Consider the following 26938-nt stretch of genomic DNA (forward strand, 5'->3'; position numbering starts at 1 on the left):
AGGTTACCGTTTAGCTTGTTCCATGAATCACAGCAGATGCATAACTTGGCAGTGACCATTCCTGTCCCTCCCCTTCTTCGCTTTCTACTAACTACAGCCCCCCAGCTCACTGCTAGCAGAGCCCCCTCCCCCAGCAGGGAGAAGTCATTACATGAAGAGATCAACTTACCAGTTGTCTTCAGAGCAGTGCTGAGAGCAAAGCTCCTGGTAGTACAGTGAGTGCTCTCGAAAGGGGGAGAGGGAGAGAGTTGTACCTACAAGAACTGTGATCCTGAGACACCCAAGTGCATCTGCTAGCTGTTAGTACTTGGCAGAGGGTTTTCTCCTCCAGGGTAGCTCTAACTTTGGGTAATAATGTTTGTCAGCTACCTGATACTAAAGTTGCTCTGCTTTCAAACAGCAGTGTTAGCAAGACCTGGGGGTGAGGTAAGCAAAGTACAATGTCTTGTCAAAAATTGCTTTGTCAAAATTGTATTTTCTTCCTATCTGTTAAGATGGGTTGTGAATGATTTTTATGTTGGTAGACATTTTAGAACTGTATTGTTTTCTTCATATGTAAAAGGCTATAGTTTTGGTTTGTTCAGGCTTTGGGGTTTGGTTTGTTTTGGGGATTGTTGTTTGCTTGGTTTGGGGGTTTATTTGGGGTTTCTTTGCAGAAGCCTGTAGGTACTGAGGGAGAGTAGTTTGAAAGTTAGCTTCTTTGCATTTGATATACAATATGCTTTCTGTGAGATGACTGATTTGTGAATTTTTCTTTACTAACATAGAGAAATATGATACTCTTTGCAGGAGTAAATGGTACTGTTCTGTTCAGATTTTCTACAAAAAAAGTGCTTGATTGAAAAAGTTTTTAAAAAGGCTTTATTCTGGGGATGTGAGCATGTAAAAACGCCAGATTGTGTTACTTTAATAAGGTTCTTTTTTTGCAGACATACTTAATATGTGGCAGGGCAGAAAGAACTTGATTTTTTTAAAATGTATGTGATATCATTAGAGGGAATTTGTGCATTCTTAACATGAGAAATCTAAAATAATGGAATAGAACAGCTCTTGTTATACTTTAAAAAGTTGCTGTTTGATTTACAGAGAGCCATTTCCAGATTTTTGTTCTCATCAGAGTTTTCCATCAAATTCTTATTTCATACGAAAGCAGAAAATTGCAGCCACTCATTTGTCATGTAGGAAATAATTCCTCAAGCATAGTACTATTAGATATGAAATATTCAATCTAATGAAATTGCTACCTGAAATATGTAGTTCTGCATTTTAAAGGCATCATTGGATTGTTTTGTTCAATAATATGCCTGCCTTAAGTAAAACTTCTGAAAACAGCAATTTTTCTTTAGAGCTTTATCTTTTGTTAGCTCTGTCATAAGTTTCTAGTACCCTAGTAAAGTCCAAAGCAATTACTTTCCCTGATAGAAGAAAGTGGAAGTGAACTGGAAAAAGCATATAGTCCAACAGTGTGTGATTGACACTTGTAGTATCTTGTATGTCTAGATACAAACTGTATTTTGCTTTCAGGGTGTCTTAAAAAGAGAAATTGTAACAGTTTTGATTCAAGAAAATGCCTTTTAATGGAATCTGTGCTGCCTTGGATACAATTAAAGCAGGGAAAAATTTTCAGCAGAAGCTCAGGGCATTGGGATGGATTGATTGGAGCAACCGAAAGGTGATTATTGCCTTCTAGTTGTCACTGATATTTTCAACTTCCTGAATTATTGAGGGCAGAGATCAATAGATGGGCTCACCTTGTCCATACCTTAGACTTAGACTGTGTGGTGGTTCAGATAGAGGATATTTCTGTCACCACTGCATGCACATGTGGTCTTTAGAGATCCTTATAAAGAACAAATCTAGAGCAGCAAGTGTTCCTGCCAGTTATCCTTGTTAGCAAGGAAAATAAAAGCAATGCTGTCTTCTTACCTGGAAATGAACTTCTGCAGTAAAAATGCAATGTGGACCGCTTTAGCATCTAATCCATATGCCAAGTACTTTAAACTGTACTGTTGTTCTTAGTTTTTCAACTAATACAGGAGACAGAATATGAAAAATGGCCTTCTACTTTATCAGTGAATCTTAATTTGTAGGTTTAAGTAGATAAATATTATTTCTCTATGAATTACACAGTTAAGATTTTTCCTGTGGCAGACAGATAGTGAATTGAAAATAGGGAAAATAAGTGAGAAGCCATTTTTAAAAGGAACCCGTATTACAGATTTGTGCTCTTTTGAACTGTTCTCTTTACTTTTCTGAATATTTTAATTGATTTGTAGGTATGTATTTTTAAAAGTTCTGCTCATAAAAGTGGCAGTGTTTAGTAGATTATAAAGTCAATGGGAAGTTGCTTTTCTTGCCAGCTTGCTCTCACCGTGTTTTTCTGATGCAGAACTTCGACCATTCAAGAAACAGAAAATGGTAAAAATCCAACTGTTATGTTTTTACCCTTATAATTTTTAAGGAACACCTAACACTTGTTCTAGTGTGTGTTTAATTATGTTGTGCTTTACATTTGTTGTTAAGGAATGACTTGGCATGAACTCAGTGAAACTGCATTACATCACTTTTCCATTCAGGAGGGAAATAAGGTTGCATAGCTCTTCAACTTATACCTCATTTGCAATGGCCAAAATCAAAATTTTTCTGTGTGCTTTTTACCAAATAAGCGTGACTGTCTTCATAGAATAGTTGGTTTTACTGCATACACTGGGCTGGAGAAATTTTTGAGCAACTAGAGTGTCTTCTTGAGTAATAACCCATCCTGTATTTTCAAGTCTTCCTAAGCATATAATTACTCCTCACTCATTGTCAAGCAGGTAGCCTTACAAATACTGTTTTCTTGGTATACTTGATAGATATTTGTATTTTAAGAAAAGAATTTCACCTTCCTCGAGGTGTTAGTGCTTTCAGCTAAATTCTGCTCCTACTGTAGCAGCTTGTTTGATCTTGTGCACATTAGCCATGAATCAGTATTATCAGTACTACTTGGATCAGTGAAGCTATGCACTATAAACTCACTGGCCTGACCTCCTCAGCAAAAAGGCATAATCAGATTGTACAATTCTGTGTTTTGTTTGCATTGTTTTCTGTGAGCATTAACAAACTTCAGTCTAGCTGTCAATATACATGGACAAGGGGAACTAAACCTAGCATGTAGCTTAAATTTTGGTTTGATCTGTATCTTTATGTGGCAAGAAATCATAATCTGACTAATCGTAAAAATACATGATGTGACATAACACAATTTTCAACAGATTTGAGTGAATATGAACTGGTTTGTAAGACTTAAACCTAATTGTTTTCAGGTCTTGAATGGTTTTTGTTCATGTAACAAGATGTTTTGCTACAGCTAATATAGTAAATAGTTGTTTATAGAGGCAAATTTCTTATTTAAATATGTGGATGCTATTTACCCTTAAGAATATCCGAATACTAGACAAGATAAGCTTTCTTTGTGAAGCAGTTAACATGAAGTGTAGAAGATAATAAATTCTTCAAAGGTTGTTTTGATATATTTTTTATTATAAATTCTGTGTTAGTTTTATCACACACATGAAATGCTTCCTTTTGGAATTTTGGCATAAAAGAGGGTGAAAACATCACATTCTACCTACTAAAATGCATTAGGGAGCCTGAGCAGCTTTGAGTCTGAATCTCTGTGTGCTACAGAATCTATTGGTTCTGACCAGTGGCTTCTGGGTTGATAGTTGAAACATTTGTTTTACACAGTGTGCCACATTGAAGAGACACAAATGCAGAAGACCCTGTTGTCATGAGCTTCCATTTCTGCTTTTCTAGTGGCTGTCTCTGCAGTATGTAACTTGCCCACAGGAACCAGAGAAGAACAGAAAACTTGTCAACACTTTAGAAGATCATTCAGTTCTGAACAGGTTCAGGTGTCACAATCCCTACTACACAAATGCAGCCCATTGCAAGAAACTTAAGATTGTGTAGAGGTTCAAAGCATATTTAACAGAAAAAAAACAGCAAAGGTATTAATGACAAACTTCAGAAGATTTGGTTCAGTTATTAATCCAAATTATATGGACTGTGCACCCAGAGACAGTTACTTTCCTGGTCAAAAGAAAATATACTAGTAAGATAAAAGATTACTTTTAGCACTGTCTTTGTAGGTGAACTGATTTGATTCGTGCCTAAAAATAGGTAGATAGATTGTTTTAGTTTTAGAAGAGATAAGAGAGTGTCTCTGTTAGGCCTGAACCATTTCTCCCATTCCTAATTATTATTTTTCTTTCATTGTTGAAGACTTGTGACCCATATTGTAAGCTTGAAGTTGTGATTTTGCATCTAGAACTTTGTGTGTGGACACATACCCATGCATGTATATGCACAGAATTAATTCTGTGTTCTACAGGGCTGTGAAAGAGAAACCTTAATAAGGCATTTTAAAAAACATCGTCAGGGTATGTGAAGACCTGTGTGGAATTCTTTCCTGCCTGCCCAGTCAGTTTCTGAGGTTAGCTGAGAAGTAGAACTTATCCCAGCGTTGTCTTATTTCTGTGTGATAACATATGAATGGAGCTCTCTTGTTGATCGTAGAAATAGACTACTTGAGCAAGAGGAAAAAAAACCCAAGTATATTTCTCTAGAAGTACAGTGTGGAGAATGAACAAGGCAATGCTTATACTACATGGCTGTTAATGATCCTCATTTGTTGCATTCAGCTTTATATTACCAGCCATATTGGAGTGGCCTTCATTACTGTTTATCTGTGGATTTTGTTGTCTTCAGTTTTCTTACAGTAGTCCTGTGAGGTAGGCAAGTGCTGTTACACAGCTGTTACTCACAAAGGCCTGAGTCACAAAGGTGAAATACCATTCGGAAGCTCAAAACAGTTATCAATAAGAACAGCTTTTAGATATGCTTGACAAATCAGCTTTTCTAGCACAAAATGGTTTTGCATCCTAGTACTGTCTCAAAGAAACTGTATGGCCAGGAAATTAACTAGTTAATTTCTATCTGCTGAGACACCAGGCTACAGTTACTGATACAACATCTTCAGTTATAGGCAGGGAGCACATGATATGACCCAATAAAACAAGCATTTCCATTTCTGACTTTCATGGGGCTAGCATATAAGAAAACATAATTTCTCCCACAGAAATACTGACAAAAATAATTTCTCATCTTTGTACCTGAGTATTCCCATCTGCAAGCCAAGGTTAAAAGGACTTCCATTGATTCTCCTGAGAAATTGCTATGTCACCTTGACTACCATAAAACATCACCCTTAACCCTTCTGTTTATGAAGTATGAGAATACTTGAGAGCCTTTGTAAACTGGTAACTGCGGAGGGATTGAACTATTTATTTATTTAGTGTACATAAAAGAAAGTTATTCAGATTTACTTTACAATTACCCTATTCTGAGTTAGAAAAAACAGATGGTAATTTACATATGGCAGTAATTGCTGACATCACCAGTAGAACATCTGAAAGTGAGACATACCATAGTTGAAAAATAACCCTGTCAAGTAAATATCCACAGACATGGCCAGATTACAAGAATATGCTCTGTATTGCTGTTGCTGTAAGTATTACAGAACAGGTTTGTTCGGCATTCTTGCCTCACTCTCCCTAGCCTTTATTGTCTGTCTCAACTACAGTATTAGTAACATAACCCTATTTTGCTTTTAAAACTTTGATGTAAACTTAGTGTAGTACGTGTGCTGTTTAAAGTTAATTACATTCTAGCAAATGCCTTAAAATGTATTCTTTCAACCTTTGTGATTAGGTGGAATAAATACTCTTTCAATTTTCTTCTCAAGATTTCTGTAGGGCTTTTAGTTCTCCCTACACTGTATCCTTGCCTATTCTTGTGGGAAAGGCAGAACTGGAATGTTAGCAGAGCGGTGTGTACTGGCAGAAGCCTGTAAGGATACCTCCCTAATAGCTCTGAGATCATAGGCCTGAATCCAAACCCTTTTGACTTTGAGCTCTGGTTCAGGCTATGGTGAGCTTCTTATTCCATGCTCTAAATATTTAAAATACAGATTGAGGACTACAGTAATTCCCACAGTAATTACAGTATCATGCTCAGTCCTACCATAGTTCAGCTAAATTCATTAAGCCATTACCACATAAATGGGTGTGCGTGATGGATGAGCTAATTTGTTTCTTAGACATGTTTCATAGACCATTTTCTGGAAAGCTGTCGGAGAAATTTGTGGGATTACTTATGAGATAGACATATGTTTTAATACTGTGAATTTTACACCTGGAAATACTATTTTACCTAGAAACTAAGACTTCACAGCATACTTTTATTGTATTTCATTGTAAGTATCAAGTCTCTTGCTTTCCTTTTTTTTTAGGGAATAATTCAGTTACAATTGAATGCTAAGTAATGTATTTTAATCACTGTAATGTAAATGTTTTCTCTTCTGGCACAGTGAGTTTAGATTGAATTTCTTAGAATTTTAATAGTTGTTCCAAACATGCTGAGTGTATAAATAGAACGATGAATTTAGGAGGTGAGGAGTGTATGTTAGGATGTATTGAAAGGTATTCACAAACAGCAGAAAAGGGGAGAATACAATATAGTAAGGAAGACAAGTCTCTAGTTGTTTTATAAATTGTAACAATCAATATATAAATATAAATATACAGTCTTTCTTCTAAAGAAGACTTCTTTGGTTTTTCTATCTCTTTACAGTAATGTTATAAGGCTCTGATTTTTTTTAAGTGCTCTGATGTATAATAGGGCACAGGAATGTGTTCCAAGACTCATAAAATCTTTAATTAAAAGAATGGAAATTCTTGTAAACTCCTGGTGGTTGCCTTTAAGTAATATCACTTCTTAAAACACTTCCCTCCACCCCCCAGTGTGTGAGATTATCTTTCTTTTTATGTACAGTTCTGTTAGGCTCTGCATGGGGATGATGTACACATTCTGAGACTAGGTGATTAATAGAATTACGTGGCCTCTTGTGACCAGGGCCATTCTGGAAATAAGAACCTGGCACACAAAAGAGTCTGTGCTAAGTAACCAAACAAATGCTCTGCTGTTAAAGTCAAGACTGTAATTTTGCTACAAGCTGTCCTGCAGGTATACTGCTATGGATGGATTACTAGCAGTGCTCTGTGGCTCAGAGCGTGGGAGTCAAGAGTTGGAAGGAATTATGGAATGATCAGGAACATGAAGCAAATTTTCACCCCCAGTGGATAGAAGAGGACTGGTATGTGTGACACATACCCCTGTCCTTACTTGATCTGTTCCTTCCATATCACTCGCTATTGATTGCTGCCAAAAGGACAGCAGCAGGGATCAAACATCATTCTCTGGGGTGTTTAAGGACCCAAAGGCACCAACGCAGCAATTATGTCACTGACAGCAGCTACATTGCTTCTCTTTAAAGACCCCTTCTAAATGAGACACATGAAAGTGGAACATGAGAGAGTATTAAATTAAAGATTTGCTTGTGTATGTCATTGCCTGAAGCTGTCGGTCTGTTTCTTCATGGGATACAGGTATTATTTTCCTGGTGTGTGGGTTGTGAGGAAGGTTTTAGCAAGAGACAGAAGTTTTTGCAAATTTCCAGTCCCACCTATCTGGCAGGCACTGGAGAGTGAGGTGAATTAGGAGTCAATAAATTAATCCTTCCAACCATAACTGCTTTTTAAAGACTGCAGCATAATGTTTGCTTCCATTTTTCATGAGATTTTTTACAAAATATTATAGTGATGGATATAAATCCTTCAACATTTTCTAACTTAAAGGAAAAATAATTTTCTTGTTAAAATACATTGGCTGGAAACCATTTCTTTAATTGAAAATGTAAAAGGTTGTTTTGTTTTTTCCAACTGATTTTTGAAAATATGTAAGTCATCACAGGTGAAGGATAACATAGCAGTTGAAAGTTTTAATACAATATGCTTCCGTGCTTCTTGTAAGTTAAAATTATAGAAGCAATGGTAAAAACATGTGGAAATGCTGCATTTTAAGCCCAAAGAGTTAATAGACTTACCATAAGAAATTACCTCCTCTGAGGAAATATCTGTGTTTTCTTAATGTAATAATTTCAGTATACTTTTGAAACAAGTTTTGAGTTACTGCTGCAAAGACAACAAAACCACATTTGATAACATTCAGTGTGTGGAGGGCATGTTACCATCTGTACATGAATAGAGTGTTTGAAACACGTGCTGGACCCTTGCTTGTAAGTACTTGAAAACTGAAATTTATTTAGTGCTCGAATGAGCAGGTGATAGTGAAGTATTCTAGCCAGGGGCACCAGCTGTTTAGATGTTAGCTGTGAGCCAATATCCTCTAGATATTGGACAGGACACACAATAACTATATAAATTACTTTTCTTATTTCCTCTTTAAATGAAATATTCTCTGCTTAAATGGTAGAATTACATTTGAGACAATCTGTTGAACTGAAACCATTTTTATAAAGTATTTGCTTATATATTTTAACGAAGGTCAAGCATATACTTCCTTCATACTGTGGAGGAAGTGGAAGAGGATAAGTGACAGGGGCACAGTAGCCGCATGTCGTTAAGGGTTACACACACATACCCTGCTCATGACATTAGGTGATTAGAGCATCGTTTGCTCTATGTTTGCCTCTCATCCTTTTGAATTTTTCTGATAGTCAGGTGATTGTCTTAGTATTTCAAGATTGACAATTCAATGCTGTCCACAGGCTCCCTGATACATATGTCATATATCATACACCAAATGCTTGTAATATGTTACATTAATTGAGATGCTCAGTTATTGGTGGTACGATGGCAGAGGGAACAACAGTGCATTGCCAAAGAAACCAGTAACTAAGAATAGTCAACATAAGAAGCAAATACTTCTTCAGCTGTTTCATTATGATTCAGGAAGTTAACCAAGCTAAAGCAAGTCAAAATGATAAGCAACTCCACTATCAGACCATTCTGATAGTGAAAATAAGAAATACCTAATGCATCCAGCTGTCTTAGTGTGGCTTATCGGAGACTGTGTCCTTCCTTTTCTTTCTGAATGACCACCACTTCTAATTGCCAGACAAGCGTAAGAAGTGCCAGAAGTAACAACTGATGTCATGATGCTTAATTTGTAATGGTAGAAATCAGTTTCTAACCACAGAAAAATGGTTAATAGAAAGGAAAACCATGCTTAGGGTTCAAATAAAGGTAAATCATCATAATAAGTTATTCATCAGAATAACTTGTTTCACAAGAAATCAGAAAGATTAGTAGTTTTATTTTCAGTTGTACTGACTTCTTTATAGCTGTGTCAATACCAAGAGGCTTTAAAGAACCTTAGTCTTAATGAGATTCGGGCCAGGAGCCTATCTGTGTTCTCATTCCTAATAAACTATTAAAATATCACACTATTTTAAAGGTGATAATAGATGCTGTTTACTAAGTGTGGTTTTTTCTTTCCATCTTTTACATTTTTGAAGTGAATACCTTGAATCACTATTCTAATGTTAATTTTGTCATTTTCTTACTACACTGGATTCTGTGTGTGGGAAAATGAACCATTTAATTCTTTTATGATTTTCTCAAAGGCATTTTTAGGAAAGAAAAATCAATATGTATTTGTTTACAAGACAAGATACAAGGTACTGAAAATTAGGAGTTACTTAGCAAGATCTTATATATTTTTCCATGTTGTCAGAAGTCAGTATTGTGATGCACAGAAGTCCATTAGACTTTGGAAAGAGTGGCAGCTATAGTTCCAGCCGTATGCATGAGTGTTCATTTTAAGAATTGATTGGGAGCAGATAAGATCAAAAGTTAACACATGCAGCTGTTTCCAGCTGCTAAAAAAGCATTAAGGAGCTGGTGAGTATGCCACTGAAGTCTTGGAAGACAAATGCAGGGACTGGGAGAATGAAGACCTTAGGCTCAGTGAAGGAGAGATTCATAGAATCATAGAATCAGCAAGTTGGAAAACACATTCAAGATCATAAAGTCCAGCCATTACCCCAGGACTGCCAAGTCCACCACTAAACCATGTCACTGAGGGCCTCATCTGCACAGTTTTTGAACACTTCCAGTGATGGTGACTCCACCCCTGCCCTGGACAGCCTGTTCCAATGCCTGAGCACCCTCTCTGTGAAGAGATTTTTTCCTAATCTCCAGTCTAAACCTTCCCTGGTGCAGCTTGAGGCCATTTCTTCTTGTCCTATCGCTTGTTACTTGGAAGAAGAGACCAACCCCCACCTCACTACGACCTCCTTTCAGGTAGTTGTAGAGAATGATAAGAAAAGAAAAACAAATAAAACAAAAATACAAATCCAAAACAAACAAATAAACAAAATACACGAAAAAGAAAATGACGTTTGCCATGATTTGGTTTATGTCTATGAGAATATTAAGCTTTTGTCTCAGAGGTCAGGTGATGTCTAATTAGGACCATTAACACGTTACTCAGTGAACCCTCAAACTGACAGATATGATGAGGTAGTTAATATTTTTCCAATCTGAAATCATTGCATAATTACCTAATAATTACAGACCTCTGAAATGTCATCACTTGGGTGCTTCAGAGGATTACAGTGGTCATAGTAAAAGGTTGAAAAAAAGTCTTCAATACCTTTTGGAAGGGGAAGGGCTTGAGGGGGAGTGCTTCTGTGGTTGGTTTGTTAGCTTTATGATTCAGGACTTTTGGAGTACAAGAGTAAATATTCAGTGGAGTGCTATCCAGCTAATGCCAATTTTTTTAGGTACAGTTTACCTCCCTACAGATTTTGGTTTCTGTTGTTAATGGTTTTATAAGGCAAGCAGGCTGAAAGCAGAGACATTTTCTTCAATGCAGTAAATACCTGTGGGGTTTTTTTTTCCTCCTGTAAAATTTGCTTAAAGTTTCAATCAAAACTTTGCATTTTAATTTACTAACTTCTCTAATAACATATTTCTATTTAGAAACCAATAGGTATGTGAACTGAAAATTAAGTGAAGTCTTCATATTTTTAGTACTTGGAAAGATACCTTCTTTCCCAAATTTTTCATCATACAGTTGCATTGTTACATTGGCAAAAGGTGAGAAATTCCTTTCAGCAGGAGGCATTGTAATCTATAAAGTAGCAGGACCCACAATACCGACAAGTTTCTTGTCGATGTTGTTTGGATATGATTGTTTTGATAAGGTCTCATATCCTAACACATATTACAAAGCAGATTCTTCAAATAAACTTAAAAATAATTTGTTGCTCCCAGTGATACTAATCAAATGGAGCTCTGTGGCTGTCTATTGAAGATAAGGTAGTGTGGAGAGGATTAAAAATAACAAATTTTTGTGCATGTGTTCTGGTTAATAACAAGCAGTTTTATAAGTAAGATTCAGATGTAAATAAAAGTCTTATGAAATGTGAATACTGATAATAGCTATTACATTTTTCATATCAGGTGTTGTCACATTTTAATTCAAATTTTGGTTATATCCTGCTTTGTCTTAAGGTATTTGAGTGTATGCATGCATCGAGGCCCTAAAAGTTGTAGCTGCTGCAGTGTTTAGGTATGCCTGTCAAGTTTTCTCAGTTAACTTATGTAAGAAATTTCATACTTTTTCCAAACAGATAATTTAGCTGGAGTTTTTCTGTTTGGTTGCTTGTGGGGGTGTTTACATAGAGGTACACATCCCTTGTGAATCTGTACCTTTTTGTCTGCTTTTAACTTTGCATAGAAATAACGGACATCTGAATTTTAAGCTGTTTAAACCATGAAGAAATAATATAACTGTAACTGTGATACACAGTTATTCTAGAAAATGACTAGCGGGTGGTTTTCTATGTAAAAAACCTATCAACATGAATAATAATGTATTTATATGTACGTATAAATACAAACAATTAATGTATTTGTGGTCTCTTTTTATCTTACCAGAGCATACCATTTTAAAAATAATTCCTGAGTCAGACAAAAAAGCAGTTTTTCATTGATTCTTCTATGAGTTGTTATTGACAAGATGTACCTGCTATTGGTATTCGTGGTCTCCCTGAGACCAGTGGACATAACTACTCATTTTAATTTTCATTTTATAGCATCTTTTGGGTAGGAGATGTAATACTGCTTCTCGATTAAGTATACACAATTTTTAATGGATTGCAACCTTTATGTGTATTTGTGTAGGCCACATAAAACCCAAACTATACACCATAGGTTGGAGTCACATCAACAGTTGTAGAATATTATCAGATGCATGAACAAATTGCTTTAGCAGTTGGGTAGCTCAGTTCTTGGTTTTTTGTTTTATTTTTAATTTTACATCTGTCCTATATGCATTTGTTGAACTTTTTCAGATAAGATGAAAACTGAGAAACACTGATGTGATGCTAGTGCAGCTACAGACACTAGCAAAGGTTTCCTACCTCTTAAGCATAGGCAAGACAAGAAGTATATGGCAGAAGATGGACTAGTCAATGGGAAGTTTTAACATCTGTCCAGTTTTAAACACATTAGAAATTTCAGTTGCTTACCTATAGATTTGGAACAGGAACCACTGTCTTTGGTAACAGGAGATAATGTAGAAGAAAGTTGATCCTACTAGTATTCCCAGTCAGAAAAAGTTGATAATGGAAGCCCATCTTACCTCTATTAGAGAATCCATGCAGAAATTTTTATCTGTTCTGAACATCACAACCTCCGAAAAAAACTATTGGAAAGATTTGGCTAACTAGGCAGTAGAGGATCCATATGGGAATGACCCCATTGGCCTGTAGTGTCAAAACTGAAGCAGCAACAGAATTTAATGGCATTGCTAGGTAGAAATTAAAGCTGTCAAAACAATTCTGTTGACATTCCTAATCAAAATAACAACAACCCCACATTGGAAGCTGCTGCCTTTTCTATTAGTTGCTCTTGTAGAACTGTTTCCAGAAGTATTCCAAACTCTAGCTTTTGTCTAGACAAAACAGTAAAAATACTTAAAAGTTAAAAGTATGGGGGAACAAATTCAGTTACATTTTTCAGAGCTTTAAGGACATAGTTATAGTTTATAATCAGGTTCTAGTTTATAGTCAGAAATCAAAGTAAATGTTTCTTAGGTATTCTTTCTTGGTAAACTCTACTTCATGGGAATGACAGATTGCTTTGCTGATTGACCTTACTTTTCTCATCTGTGAAGTAATGATACCAGTGAAGTGTTAGATGCTAGACTGCCTATGATGAGAGTGGTATGTCATGAAAATTATTTCCACTTTCCAGTCCTACCTGCCACTCACTTCTGTAACATTCTATTTACCTGGCCAAACTTACGTTTGTCTGGGAATCCTGAGGTAAAATGAGGGAGTCCCAAGCCACAGGGCAGCATGAAAGTTTCCACAAATGGCCTTAAAAATTGCTGGTGTCACTAATCCCTTATTAGATATAATGAGGCCTTAAAATTTCTTTTTGAATTGCCTTCATTAACCTGAGTCATGTGTAACTTGGAGAGGCAGATTTTAAATGTCTTTGTTAACATAGCAAGAGAGGTTATTAGAGGTTAATCCCTGAAGCATGACATTTTTTTTATGCAGCTATAAATTTATTTGTGTACGTTGAAAATACAAATGGTTTAAAGTTCAGCCCTTACAGTCTGTCTGGAGCTTAACTCAATGCACAGTTATGGCAGATTTCCAGATAGTGGTTGTGCCAGGCTACAGAGTTGGTTTCCCTGCAGTGGTGGAGCAGAAGCCATCTGACTTCACATACTTGAAGCCAGTTTACTGTTGAGTTGGCAGCAGTTGCAGTCAGGCTTCAGTTGCAAGAAAGAGCTTTATTACTTCCAAGTTTCCCTTTCAGTGAAGAACACATATAAGACCATAAAACTGTCTTGTGTCTTTCTAAGATCTATCATGGCAACCTGATAGAACAGCGTGCATTTTTCATCCGAAGAGTTAGGGGTTTCCAGTTATGTAGAAGGCATAAGTAGTAATACTCATTTGTCCCCTGACTTTTTTCCTTTTGCTGTAAGCTTTGTCCCTTCTGAAATGCACTGGTCTGTGTCAACAACGTGGAGACCTCCATTCCTGTACTGGTTTTAAAACAGGTGGAGACGTAACTCATGACAATATCTGCTGCAGCATAGTTCAGCACTCTTGCCAAAAAGTAAAGAAGTGCCACAGTGGTTTAAACCCATTCTCTGTGTAAAGTGGCACAATTTGATATACCTTCTTCCCATCTTAGCCTCCCACATAAAATCCATTCTCACTGTCTCTGTGTATGATAACTATGCATGCTAATTCATTTGCAGGACTATCAGCAAATTACTTTTTTTTTTTTGTCTGCCTTTGCCCAGAGGTTTTGTTGGGGTTTTTTTGGCAAGTACAGCAGTGGCATCATAACAAGTTATCGCATATGTCTTCCTTCCCAGATTGAAAGGTAGTGTGTTTGTTAGGTTCTTTCAGGTAAACTTCAGAAAATCCATACTGTTTCTGTTACTTGAAAAATATTAAGGGTACAAAGAAGAAAGATTTCTGTTTACTGAAAGCAATTTTATGTGAGGAAGGTGAGAACCCATGTCTGTATTGCAGGTCAGAGCTTTTCTGGAAATACTATTTTGCATCCAGTTGCATCTGTTTCCCCCTCACTTTCCACCCCCAAAGTATAATTACTGTAGATTTTGATAAAAGAATTTTATTTGGATGGGAAACCTGGAGTTATTCCCTTCCTGCAAGTCATGAAGGACTCGTAGCAGGAATAGCATGGAAAGTGAAGGCAATCAGGTTGTAGCCCTGTGCCCTGAGGCTTTGGAAGCAGAGAAAACTAAGTGATCATGAGACAGAATTTTGGTGCAGGCAAATCTTCCATTAATGTAACTTTGATATTTGGAATGCATGCTTGTATAGCCCTCCCCTGCAACAAATCCTTCTTGTCTTCCATAGACTTCTCTTGCTGAAGTCCACCAACAACTTCTGTCCTATGTGATTGTGTCCCAGAGTACTATTACGAGCCCAGATGGAAGGAGGTCTGCGGGAGAGGAGCAAAAGTATATAAAAAAAAGATTATAAGTATTATTTAGGTTCTTAGGCCTTAAACATTACAGAGAGATTTTTAAAAAAGCAGTCTTGTTTCTGGGGTGGCAGTTTCAGGTATCATATCCAACTGGTTTACATGCATAGTTGCAGAGCAGACGAGTAACACTTAAAAATACCAAAAGGCAAAACTCAAGGTATTAGATTTTTTAATAGTGGTATGTCATGAAGTCATACCAAGGTTTCACGTTTAATGTGAGCAAAATATTTTCAGCTATGTAATTTATCAAAAGTTGAATTTTCTGAGGGTTGAAAACCTATTTAGGAATTTGAATCTAAGCTTTAAAGCAGCTTTAAAGTGGGAAAGGGAAACATGCAGAAGCAAATTAAAAATGAAGTATGATACTTAAAATGTAGTTCTGTGGAATACTGAAGGTTGGCTAAAATTGGTTTAATTGAAGTCATGCTTTATTGCAAAGCTTTTAATTGTCACACGTCAGTTTGGACCAGTTTTCACTCTAAAACCTTTACTAAAGTCCCCACATCTGTTTTCTCACAGTACTGTTGGTGTTTAGGGCTGTCCAAATCTGAGAACATACACTGAATTCACACAGAGTGCATGTACACATGTGTGAGAGAGAATATACTTATAACGGGAAGTGTAAGCATGCTCAGATGCCTTGGAGACCCATAATGGATATGTCACAACCATAATATTTTAGTTATTAAGTAACAGTGTGTTTTGTTTTCTGTGAAGCATTTCTCTGAACCAAAATCTTCCTAATCTCAGACACTCTCCACAGTTTTCTACTGGTGCTATGAGACATACTGTACTGTAGTATGCCCTACATTACAATAGAACACAGACAAGATGAAGTACATGGCTTTAAGCAGAGCTTACCAGTCATGAAATACAGAGCTCTAAGCAGAGCTGCATGTTCAAGGAATCATTAGCTGCCTTTTTTAGAGGAGTTTTTGTTTTAGGTCACAGTTGCTTTTTTCATGATAGCTAAGTAAGAATTTGTACTCAAAAACTGTGACTGTATAGAAAGTTGGTGTCCTTGTGGTCACTTAACTGTATCTATAATCATACAAACCTTTCTCCATTGCTTTAATCATATGCACTCCACAGCATAATACTAGTAATATGAAATTATCAAGATGCTAATTTGTATATTGTAAAGTAATTTACGATTTTTGTGGCTGGAAACATGAGCTACTTACATGCATGACTTTCACTCATATTCTCCTTAGCTTACAGAGCCATGTATGTTTTGCGCCAAACCCAGCAGTTCCTAACCAGTCAAAACTCCCACTGACTTCACTGACTTCAGTGGGAGTTTTGCCTAAGTAAAGACTGAAGGATTTGGATCACCAAACTTAGAACATAGAGTTTTCTATAACCTTAGGCTGAATTGCACAGAAGACAGTGGGTGTTTGAAGGAAAAAGGAAATACACTTTTTTCTACAATAATTTCAGCCCTCTTAATGCTGAAGTTAAAAGCATTCCTTTTGAGAAAGCCTGTCTTCTAAACCCTGCCAGTGTCTGGGGGTGGGGATGTTAAGAATTACATTTGGAATTCTTTGTACTTTACTGCCAAGTTTAAGGAGATACTCTTCAATGAATTACAGTAAGTATTAGTATGGTCACTGTTTTTGTCATGCAGTAACAGAATGGATATTCTGTGAAATATAGCAGTACACTTGCTTTAAGTTTGAAACAAAGATTGGCAGATATCCCACAAGACCTTGAACCAACTCCAGGAAACTTTTATTTATTTACCCAATACAATAAATACATGAAAAGTCTATCCTACAGTTTCTTACTGCTTACAACTTCTTTTAAAAGCTTGTCCAGTAAAATGCAGTTGGAACAATTTTCCTCATCACGGTGTTTACTGCCCAGGTACCAAGATGCATATGTATTTTTTTTTTACACAGCAGTGCAAAATAAGCTTTAAATATTAACAAATCAGAATCTTAGTGGTTTACAACCACTTTTCCTTTGTGCCTGTGTCTAAGCAAAATGCAAGATATTGGAGATGCAGGTCTGGAGTGCTTATATAGCAAAAGTGTAGTAGTAACATCTTCCTAGCTATTTGTAAAATGGAATTGGTAAGTTCATTACTTCAGTACTGAACAGTAGCTTCATTGCTGAACAGGATATGAAGCCTGGAATTTTTCATGTGAAATTAGTTATTGTGCTTTTGTGATTGTAGAGGTTGGGTATACCATAAATGTTAAAATGTTACTGTGGGCCAGTGTAGTGGTTGATAGGAATTGTGCAGGAGTGTTTGCTTTTCTAGGAATATTTTATCTGTTCTCTTTGTTGGTGGTTAGATTAGGTACCACAGTAGCTCTGATCTGTGGTGTTCTGCATAGTGCTGGGGAATATGGAAACAGAACAGGGAAACAGTGAAACCTCATGCTGAACCCTGGCATCTTGAAACCCTGCCTCTGGATATAAATCCTGTGGTGTATCCTGTGGCCAAAGCTGGGAGAAAGGGAAGTCTGCCAGAGAGGTCTGGAGCCACGCAGGACTTTAGGGAGAGGATAGAAGGGCTGTTTCCTAAACCATGATAGTTTATTCAGGCCTACAGATTTCATACACCCTTTTAAACAGTGTATATAAACCCAAACTTTTTGTTAATGTTAGGCAATCTTTGAAGATTTTGTGTTAGAACTTCAAAGTGCTGCTAATTTTGCTCTAGGGTAGAGAGTAGAATATTTAGGTTCTCTCTTAATTCTAGCATCAGGTTTCTAAACTCTCTATGATATGACTTTTCTTTATGGTGAGACTGTATGCAATTGTATCCGGAATAATAGAATTTGTTCTTTTACAAACTGATCTTCACATATGTGCAAACAGATTTACGTCCTGATTTCTTTGAATTCTAATCTGTGCATAGATATTTTTAATGAATAGATAGTAGAAAGCATTACGTGGTGACTTTTTTACAGCTTCATATGAAATGATGGTTGCAGTCTGGAATAAACTCTTCAGAAAGAAAATACTTTAAAAGTAATACAGTAAGTACATAATAGGCCAAATTCTGTGGTCTTTATAGCCTGATCCTCCATTTTGTAAGTCTGTGCTACTTGTATAAATGTCTTGAATTTCCTGGTCATTGATCCAGCTCTGTGTAGTGGATGAGCAGAGAATTACTTTTCCTCTTGTCCTGTTAACTTTGTGTTGCATATCTATTTGGTCTTACACTATGGAGCACAAAGTGGTGGAAAATCTTGCCTCTGCTTCATATTAGTTTGCATTTCAGGTGATTTATTTAGCATTGGCATTGGATTATGGAATCTTCTTTTCTGATACGCTCTCTTATATGTAGTCTGACAGGTACAGTGATCTGCACTACCACATAGCTCACTGTCACTTCTTGAGCAGGAGGAACATTGGCAAAAACTTATGTGGACTGATCCTGCAATAGTCTGGGAATTTTAAAACTGTCAGGCAGAATTTTCCAGTGAAGGATAAATAGCTCACATTGTAACTGTCATTACCATAAGCACTGCTGTGTTTTATCAATGTGAAATAACATGAAAATTAAAGACATTTTAAGAGTTTCATGTAATTACCCCTACTAGTAGTGATCATGTTATGTTTGAGTTGTCACATATACACCAGTAATAAATTTCCAGTTATTGATAACCTATGCAATTAAAAGCTGGATTGCAAAATAGTGAAATGGAACTTAAATGCCTAATTATATATCCATAAAGAATGAAAGTATTGGGCCAAGCACATCAATCAGTTAGCAGAAAGTAATTTCTGCTTTTTGACAAAAATGATGATATTTGGGAATAGGTGTTAACTGTTCAGGAAACAAAGATTAGTACTCAGTGATGCTTGGTGAACCAAGCAAAATAAGTAAGACCTGCAGTCATTCTCTGAACTTGAGAGGATAGGTCTTGGAAAACTGTCTCTTAATCCACAGCCTTGAAATTAAGACTCTTTGATTGTCAACTCGTTGTGAAACACTAAGTGTTGTGAGTCCTGATTATAACTTTTATGTAAACATTTTTCAGTGTGACTCATTTGTTGCCAGGTGGCACTGGTTGGAAAGGACTGTAAGGCTTCATGAGCATATTTACCCTAGCTTTCTTAATTTTAAAATTCGAACAGCTGCACAGGGTATAAATGGAGAGTGTTCTGGAACCATTCACTCTCCTCAGGAGTAGCTATCTACTGGTTTATAGAAGTCAAGTGTTAAGTGCTTACAAATGCAACAACCTATTGCAACGAGGTGTAAAATTTGACAGAGGCTAGAAGATCCTTCTGTGCTGCTTCATGAATAGCAGATGAAGGCTGTCCTGCATGTGAAATATTCATCCTATTTTTTCTTCTTATTCCTTTCTTTTACTAAGGCAGACATAGAAAGGCTTACAGATAACAAAGGCACTTTCCTCAGTAGACTCTTTCCTACCAATACCTCCTTTAGTCAGGCTTAAGCCATGGAAGCCACTTGTTCTATTTTCTTTGTCTTTAAAGTTTCAGCAGATACTAGGTGTGCAAGCACAGTCAAGGGAGCTCAGATTTGTACGTCAAGTACTTCAGCTGTAAAGGATTTAATCAGACCAGGTTTAACCAAACATTAAGCTAGTGTCATCTATTTAGTTGTTAGAGATGCTGGGAATTCTAGATGGTCTCACTAAGTTCTTTTTAACTTCTCTTGTGTAGCCAGTCCCAATAACTTTTACCTTAGTGCAGACTTTTTTTTTTTAATTTGATAATAAATAGTATATAGCCTAAAAGAGATTTGTTAAGTTGTGCTGCATTTTTAGGAAGCTGCAGCAACTTTGAGATGTGCATTCCAGAAAACTAGAATAGGTGCTGGATTCATAGAATCACAGAATCAACATGTTGGACAAGACCTTTAAGATAATGAAGTCCAACCATTAGCCCAGATGCCAAGTCCACCACTACACCATGTCCCTAAGAGCCTCACCTACAGGTTTTGAACACAACCAGGGACCGTGACTCCACCAGTGCCCTGGGCAGCCTGTTCCAATACCTGACCACCTTCTCTGTGAAGAAATTTTTCCTAATCTCCAGTCTAAACCTCCCCTGGCACAGCTTGAAGCCATTACCTCTTGTTCTATCCCTTGTTGCTTTGGAGAAGAGACCAGCAACCTCCTGGATGCATCCTCCTTTCAGGCAGTTGTAGAGAGTGATAAGGTCTCCCCTGAGCCTTCTCTTCTACAGACTAAACAATTGCCTGCCCCTCAGCCGTTCCTTGTTATGAGGTAAGCAGAATTGCCATGATGTATGATGTTCTATCTATTTACAAAGGATTCAGCAGGAGGAGAAATTTAAATATATTAAAAGAGTTTTATTATTCAAGATAGCTGGTCGTCTGCTTGTTAAGCATGATCAGAAGGTAGGTTGGTTATGTGTGCTATTCCATTTCCACTGATCTCATACACTGAAAAATGAACTATGCAGAAGTACAATGAATTTATTGTAGTTTTTTGTTAATTTGTCTGTAAATTCTGCCATTCCTTAGCAAATTGTGTAAAAAAAATGTTAATTTGGAAAGAGAATCATCGCAACTATGGTAACAGTATTGGTAATTTGAATTAGCTTGTCTCCCATGTGGATGTTCCAAGAATTATCTTTTACCTGCAAGAATCAGTGATGGAGTAGTCTAGTCTGCATTCAATCCTTAAAAGAATACACTGAAAGAGGATGTGGGTGAGAGTTAACAAGTGGTTCAGTGTTAAAGAGACAGTGATATTAAAGATTTTTCTGTCTGCTGGCTTCCTTTTGAGAAAGGTGTGTTTTACTTTTTCTTCTTTTATTGCTGCTCTGTAAGATTTGCTGAAATTACAGCAGTGTTTTATTGAAAACTACCATCTTCTGTTAGAAGCATTAATGTTTGTGTTGGTTTTATCTGTTCTTGTAGTAAGTGATTTATTTTTTTTGTTCTTGTATCCATAAAAGAAACAATTTTATTCTGGGAAATGGCATAAACACTTGAGAGAGAAAGACTGAAGTAGTGAAGAATGGTATTCATCTGCCTTCATGAAGTAGGTTCTTTACTATAATTTTGAACATGTTCTCATTAAGTCAGAATACACAGAGCTATGATTGTATTTCATTATTTAAATCTACCATTGAAATGTAGCTCATATAAACGGCTCAACTAGCATAAATAGAACCAAATGTGTTTGCCTCGGGAAATAGACCGTAGAACTATATGTAGTTTGTACAAAGATAGGAAGTTCAGGTGATAAAACTCTGTGCAGTACCCTATGGAAGGAGTAATTAGTTTTTTTCTGGTAAAATCTCAAGGCAGGTTGATTTTACCACTCACACTGATGTAGCCATGTATACTGTGAAACGCCAAAGACGTATCTGTCAAACCAGTTTGGCTGGGATAAGTTCTAGGTGACATGGAGGGCAAGAATGCTGGCTGTTCAGTCCTTACTCTGTCTCCTGGATTGTCTCTTGTCTGCCAAGGAAGACTTAGCTCTTCTAACCTAATAGCTATTTAGGAATGACTAACTCAGAAGCTCACTCCATAAATTCAAAGCAGTGTTGCTGCACATTGTCCATTTTTTCTAGTTAGGGATAACTTCATGGCAAAACTCTTCCAGTAGGAAAAGGAGTGGTAAATGTGACTTTCTGTAGCCACATTGCCTTCTTGCTTTTGCCAGAGAGGAGTCTTTCACTGGTGAGTTGTGATGCAGTGCAGGCTTCCTGGCCTTGACATAAACATCATGTGCCTCAGTTTTATTGTAATGAACAGAGTCTTTTGCAATCAACACAGGCCATTTTTGTAAACTGTTGCTTTGCTGTTTCTTCTGGAGCTTGTATATGTTTTCAGTCATGCCAATGTTAATATTTTTTGTACAATTCTCTACACAGGCTTCTGTGACATTTTGCAGATGTCACTCAGTCATTCATTGTTACAGTTGATGAAAATATTATGAAGATAATCATGTCTTACTGTCTTTTGGAATATTTAAAGAAAATGCTTTTACAAGAGTTTTGCCAGTGCATTCTTTAGGTATAACATATGAAAAATATTTCAAGATTTCCCATAAGAATAGAATCACTTGCCAAATGTCATTTGGCACTAGAATGGAGACTAATCTTTGCTATTTGCTTGCTTATTAAATTCTCTCATTGTATCCTTTGCTGATCTAATTGCTAATCTTTTAATTGACCTCTTTACCTTAAAACTGATTTTCCTCAGCCAGCACTGAGAGCTTTACAATCTCTTCTAATTTCACAGCCAGTCTGTTGACACTGAAAACACAGCATGGTAGCATTATGCAGCATTATTTTACGCTGCTTAAGTAGTTTCTTGGCTACAGTAGATTTCATTAAAACAATACCATACTATCTGTCTTTTATTACAACTCTGGAGTTTCATCTGATCTGAATTATCAGGCAATATTTTAATCTATTGTATTTAATTTGTAAATGATATGGATGTTAAATGTGGAGGCAAGCAACACAAATGCAGTCTGTAATGATCATGTGGAAATACATTCTTACCCAAAGAGTTGTTTGTATTGCATGACTGCAGACACGCTGGATTGTAACAGGTATGATTAGGATAATGATTTTCAGCAAATTCATGATGGCTTGTTGATGGCAATTTATATAGCCCTTCAGCTGTTACTGTTTACTAAGTAGATATTGCACGATTTGGTAGTGCTTCCTGAGTCTTTTAAGGACTAGTGAGAGTGTTGTCCTATGACTTTTTGGTTCCAAAGTTATGTAAAGTAAAACTGCTTAGAAACTATTCCTGTGGGCTGTGAATTCACTACAAGGTGAATCTTGTAGTAAGAGTAAAGACTCAGGTTGCATGGAGCTGTAATCTTTAATGTTTTGAAAGCATTAGTAGCATTTTACAATTTTTTTTTCAACTTATTTATAATCACCAAACTGATTTAGGAGAGTTTAGAACTTGTGAAGGAATTGGGCTTAGTTTTCTGATTGACTTTCAGTTGATTTCTGAGGACAGCTGTTTACTTTCTTTGTATAGTGGTATGGTTTTATTGTTGAATTTATTTTTCCTCCTCTTTTTTTTCTTCTTTCGTGCTTGTATTTTATTTAATCCCTAGTTTCTTCTGGGTTTTTTAATACTTTGTTGTATTACTGCAGGCATTCGTGTACAGATGCATAGAAAATCTTCCTTTTTAATCACACTGCTGCTTTGTGCACATGCAATCCATTTACTGTGTAACGCAGCTGGTGAAACAGTGGGCATGGTGAGCTGTGAATGGTTCTGTACTCAGACTGTCATGCTGGTAGCCCACTAACAGAAATCTTGTTCCCTGCACTTACTCTTGCAGAGAGCTGTAGGGAAATGCCTACTATGATTCGTCTGTGGTTAGAGAATTCTGCTCTTGGTGTATGCAAGCTACTCCCATTGCCTGTAACACGGCCTGAAAGCTGTGTTTCTTGAATATTTACATAGGTATGAATGCAGAAAACAGATGTTTGTATGAGTGTTGGCGAATTTGATCGGATATTGATTCAGTATAACAGCAGCCAGAATCCTGTGCTCTGGACTATTTTATGAATTTGTTCCAGGTGAAAATTCACCTCTGTTCCTTCTCTCCTTCCTCAGATAGGAAACCAAACAGTATGTTCTCTTGGCTGGCTCTTTCCTTGCTTGCCATTGGTATTTTGTTGGCTGTTTTCATATGTCTTTTGGCTGTCTCTCTAATTGGAAGATCCTAAGTTTGCCAGGAATTTTTTGGCACTGTACTACCTGCTTTTGCAGTTACATGTTTTGTACTAATTTCTGCTAGGGAAAAAAACAGAGGAGTGGGGTTGGGTTTTTTTTGGTTTGGTTTGAGTTCTTTCTCAGGGTGGGTGTGTTATTCCCACTTCCTAGAAGCCTTAACCTCAAGAGAAGGGGTTTTGTAGGGTTTTGGGTAGTTTTACATGTCAGAAATCTTTATTCTACATACCTGATAGTCTTGGGTCTCTGTAGTTAGCCAGTGATTATATTGTGGTGGGCATTAGAGTAGATGTTTAGGAAAATCATAGTTAAAGAGCATTTATAAGGAATTTAATACTATTCCAAATTCAGAGAGAAGTTGTAGGCAAGTTACAATCTGATATACAGCAACTAAATTCCCTCATCAGTTGTATGTGCCGTAGAAGCTTAGATGAGTAGTTGTGCTCAAAATGGATTTTAATTTGATTTTTATGAATAGCATAAAAATGATTCCAGAGTTTTTAAGCTGTGGCCTTCTAGAAGCAGAGTAAGGAGAACAGTCTTGGACAGGAGAACAGTTGTCTGGGGTGTCTGGCTGGATGTCAGAGAATTTGTACTGTTCATATTGTGATAGACATCTATATTTACATTGGACAGTTGGAATTGCTATACCAACCTAAATATTAGTCAGAGTGCCTGCTGGTTGTGTAGGACCAGTGCAATAAATCACAGTGCAAAGGGACTGGGAAATTTAGCTATATGGTACATACATCTCATTAGCTGTTGCTGAATAATGTTACAGAAAAGTGATGCATCTTTTCCACAGTGTGTGCCTCATTGAGAGATTATTTTTTTCAATAAATGAAGTAGCAGAATTCCTGTTGAGTTCAGTACCCAGACAGTGTATGTAGAAGGCTGTTTTGTTATCCCCAAATATCCATTCTGAATAAACAGATACTTGAGTGATAGAAAAGATTGGTGAAAAGTATGTAAGATTGAACAAGGAATGGTACTCAAATTCTTCACAGCAGCTAGCAAAGTAATATTTTAGTTTTCAAGCTACAGTAGATACAGTAGAGCCAAGTGCAAGAAATCAGCAATTTTCTGTTTGAAAAGCGCTTACTCACAGAATAATGATTTTTTTAAATGGCAGAATTAAATAGAAGAAAATCCTTAGTTTAGGGCCAGAGGAAACTTTATGTTTATTTCCAGCAAAAGCCTAAGTGTGGATCTGTCTTAAATAGAAATGTGGTCTTACTTTAGCTTCCTAGAATGTAGTTTGTCAAGCACTTGAAGAAGAGAGAATAAGCCTAAAGAGTAAGAGCTCTAGAAGAGTTGGTTTTGTGATTTTGCTGGGGATAAAGAATGGTCAGACTATGTGGTTAATAACTGTCATGTCTTGGCACAAGCAACATGTAATAAATAAATTACATCAGTGAGTTCACTGGTAGTTTAGAGTGAGAGATTTTTAAATGTCTAAAATATGATTGAAACTGAGCTTGTGTGCAATTGGTGCCATACAGTGAGTGAATGAGAGTATTACATGATCCCTGAGGCCAATCTAATTTACTTACAGATGGATTGCACATTCTAAGAATGGAAGTGCTGAAAAAAAAGATGCATGTACTTTGCTGTTAGCATGACAAATATAATAGATTCTAGTTTTTAGTGTAGAAGTTGGGCAAGGAAAATACTTCCCATAGTTAAATATGAAATTCTTGAAAGAAAAGCTGAGTTCTTCTTTCTGCAGCACATCAGTGCTAGATATTCCCCTTGCTTTTGGGGTGCCAGCAATGCAGATAGAGGTCCTGTTAAGATTTACTTTGTCTTGTCTAGGGGGTATCACTTGCAGCTCAGGGCAGAGAGAATGCTCGACCCAGTCCCTTGCTCCTGAATATTAGGGTGGCTTTACAGGTTGATAATGCAGGTTGTGACTTAATTAAACCACAGTGAGAAGAGAGGTATGTGGTGTGTGTAAACAGACTAAATGTGAAAACAGTGTGAAATAGATCCTGCTTCCTATTTATGACTTTCTGGTATTTAAAGAGCTGAAGTGTTTCTTCAGAGGGAGGCTGAGGTTATTCCTTAGTAGGTGTCTGCAGAGCTCCTTCCCCAACAAGCATAGGCCCAGCAGTGTTGTGGAGCATACACGTGGCCATGTGTCCTCTAGAGCTGTCCAGGCTGACCATGAAAACCTGTTGTGAGTGTCAGCTTGAAGCAGCCAAGAAGGAGAAGTAGGAGGGTAACAGTTCTGCCTGCCGGCATTCTGCCCCATCTAAAACTCAGACTCTGAAACGTAGGCTTGATACTGTCTGTTCCCTTTCAACATGCCTTGGGACAAAAGAGCATTTCTTGAATGCCTAACAAGGAAGCAAGCCAGACTAGGTAGCATTTTCTTAGTAAAAAATAATATTTCTTACCTGCTGATATCAGCCTGCCTACTTAGTATGAGCGCAGTGCTGGGGTACGTCTCTTAACCTCTGAGGTTTGGAGCACATCTAGCTCTTGAAGTCCGACTGCAGTTTGGTGGGTGGGGATAAAGAGACTTTGAAAGTATATTGAAGGATATGATTTGATATTGTCATTTTATGTGCTTGGAACAGTCGTAGGAACTTTGGTTTTTAAAGAAGGAAAGCTGCAAACCCCTACTCCCACCAGAGATTCCATCATGGTATCACCTTGACTTTCACAGAGGTCAGCAAGTGTTTAAAAGTCAGTCAATAAAATGCCACTGAATATAGTTGTTTGCTGAACAGCTAAAGTCTTATGACTTGGGATTGATCATTTGCTGGAGGTTCTGGTTGTAAACTACTTGGCCCTCTCCTCTTTTGTCCCTGTGCTGGGAGGATATGATATACTTCCTGTAAGTTGTGCTCTAGCTTTTCTTTTTGTCCTTATCACCCACTGACTGTCTCTTCCTTGGTCATATACAGTAAAATACACTGTTTCTGAGCTGCTTTTAGTACCTCAGTGACAGCAGGCTGTTTTCATGCACTTTCTTTCATGACAGTAACATTTGCAGGCAAAATCTGTCTTACTTGAAACTCTGAAGCAAATGCAGTATGGCTAGGATGTTTTTTTAGTCTACTGCCCAGTTCTCACCAAGTCTGTGTTGTGGAGATGCCATGGTGATACTCAGGGGTTTAAATCCTGACCACACATGGATGTCATTTAATAAGAGCACATCCTTGATCCTGTCTCAGCCTCTTTGCCAATTTTGAGCCCCTGATTTTAAACAAGAAAGGTACAAGAATTTCTGAATAAACCAGAAATCAGTTATTTTAAAAAATATTTACAAAGGACACAATTTTGTGTAATCCTTTTTTTT

The 26938-nt window shown here is 36.9% G+C and overlaps 1 protein-coding gene across 2 annotated transcripts in view; it reads left to right on the top strand.

Moving 5' to 3' along the window:
• THSD4 (thrombospondin type 1 domain containing 4) overlaps positions 1-26938 on the top strand; it is a 252659-nt gene that overhangs the window by 148604 nt on the left and 77117 nt on the right. Inside the window, exon 1 of one of the 2 annotated variants that reach the window (XM_013128196.3) lies at positions 326-426. The exons of the other annotated variant lie outside the window; for it this stretch is intronic. Within the exon in view, the coding sequence (XP_012983650.1) occupies positions 355-426 (72 nt within the window). The 5' untranslated portion in view covers positions 326-354. Of the gene's footprint in view, positions 1-325; positions 427-26938 lie in introns of those variants that run through there. 2 annotated transcript variants of the gene reach the window in all.

This window comes from Melopsittacus undulatus, chromosome 9 (assembly GCF_012275295.1).
Source record: "Melopsittacus undulatus isolate bMelUnd1 chromosome 9, bMelUnd1.mat.Z, whole genome shotgun sequence".
NCBI lineage: Eukaryota > Metazoa > Chordata > Aves > Psittaciformes > Psittaculidae > Melopsittacus > Melopsittacus undulatus.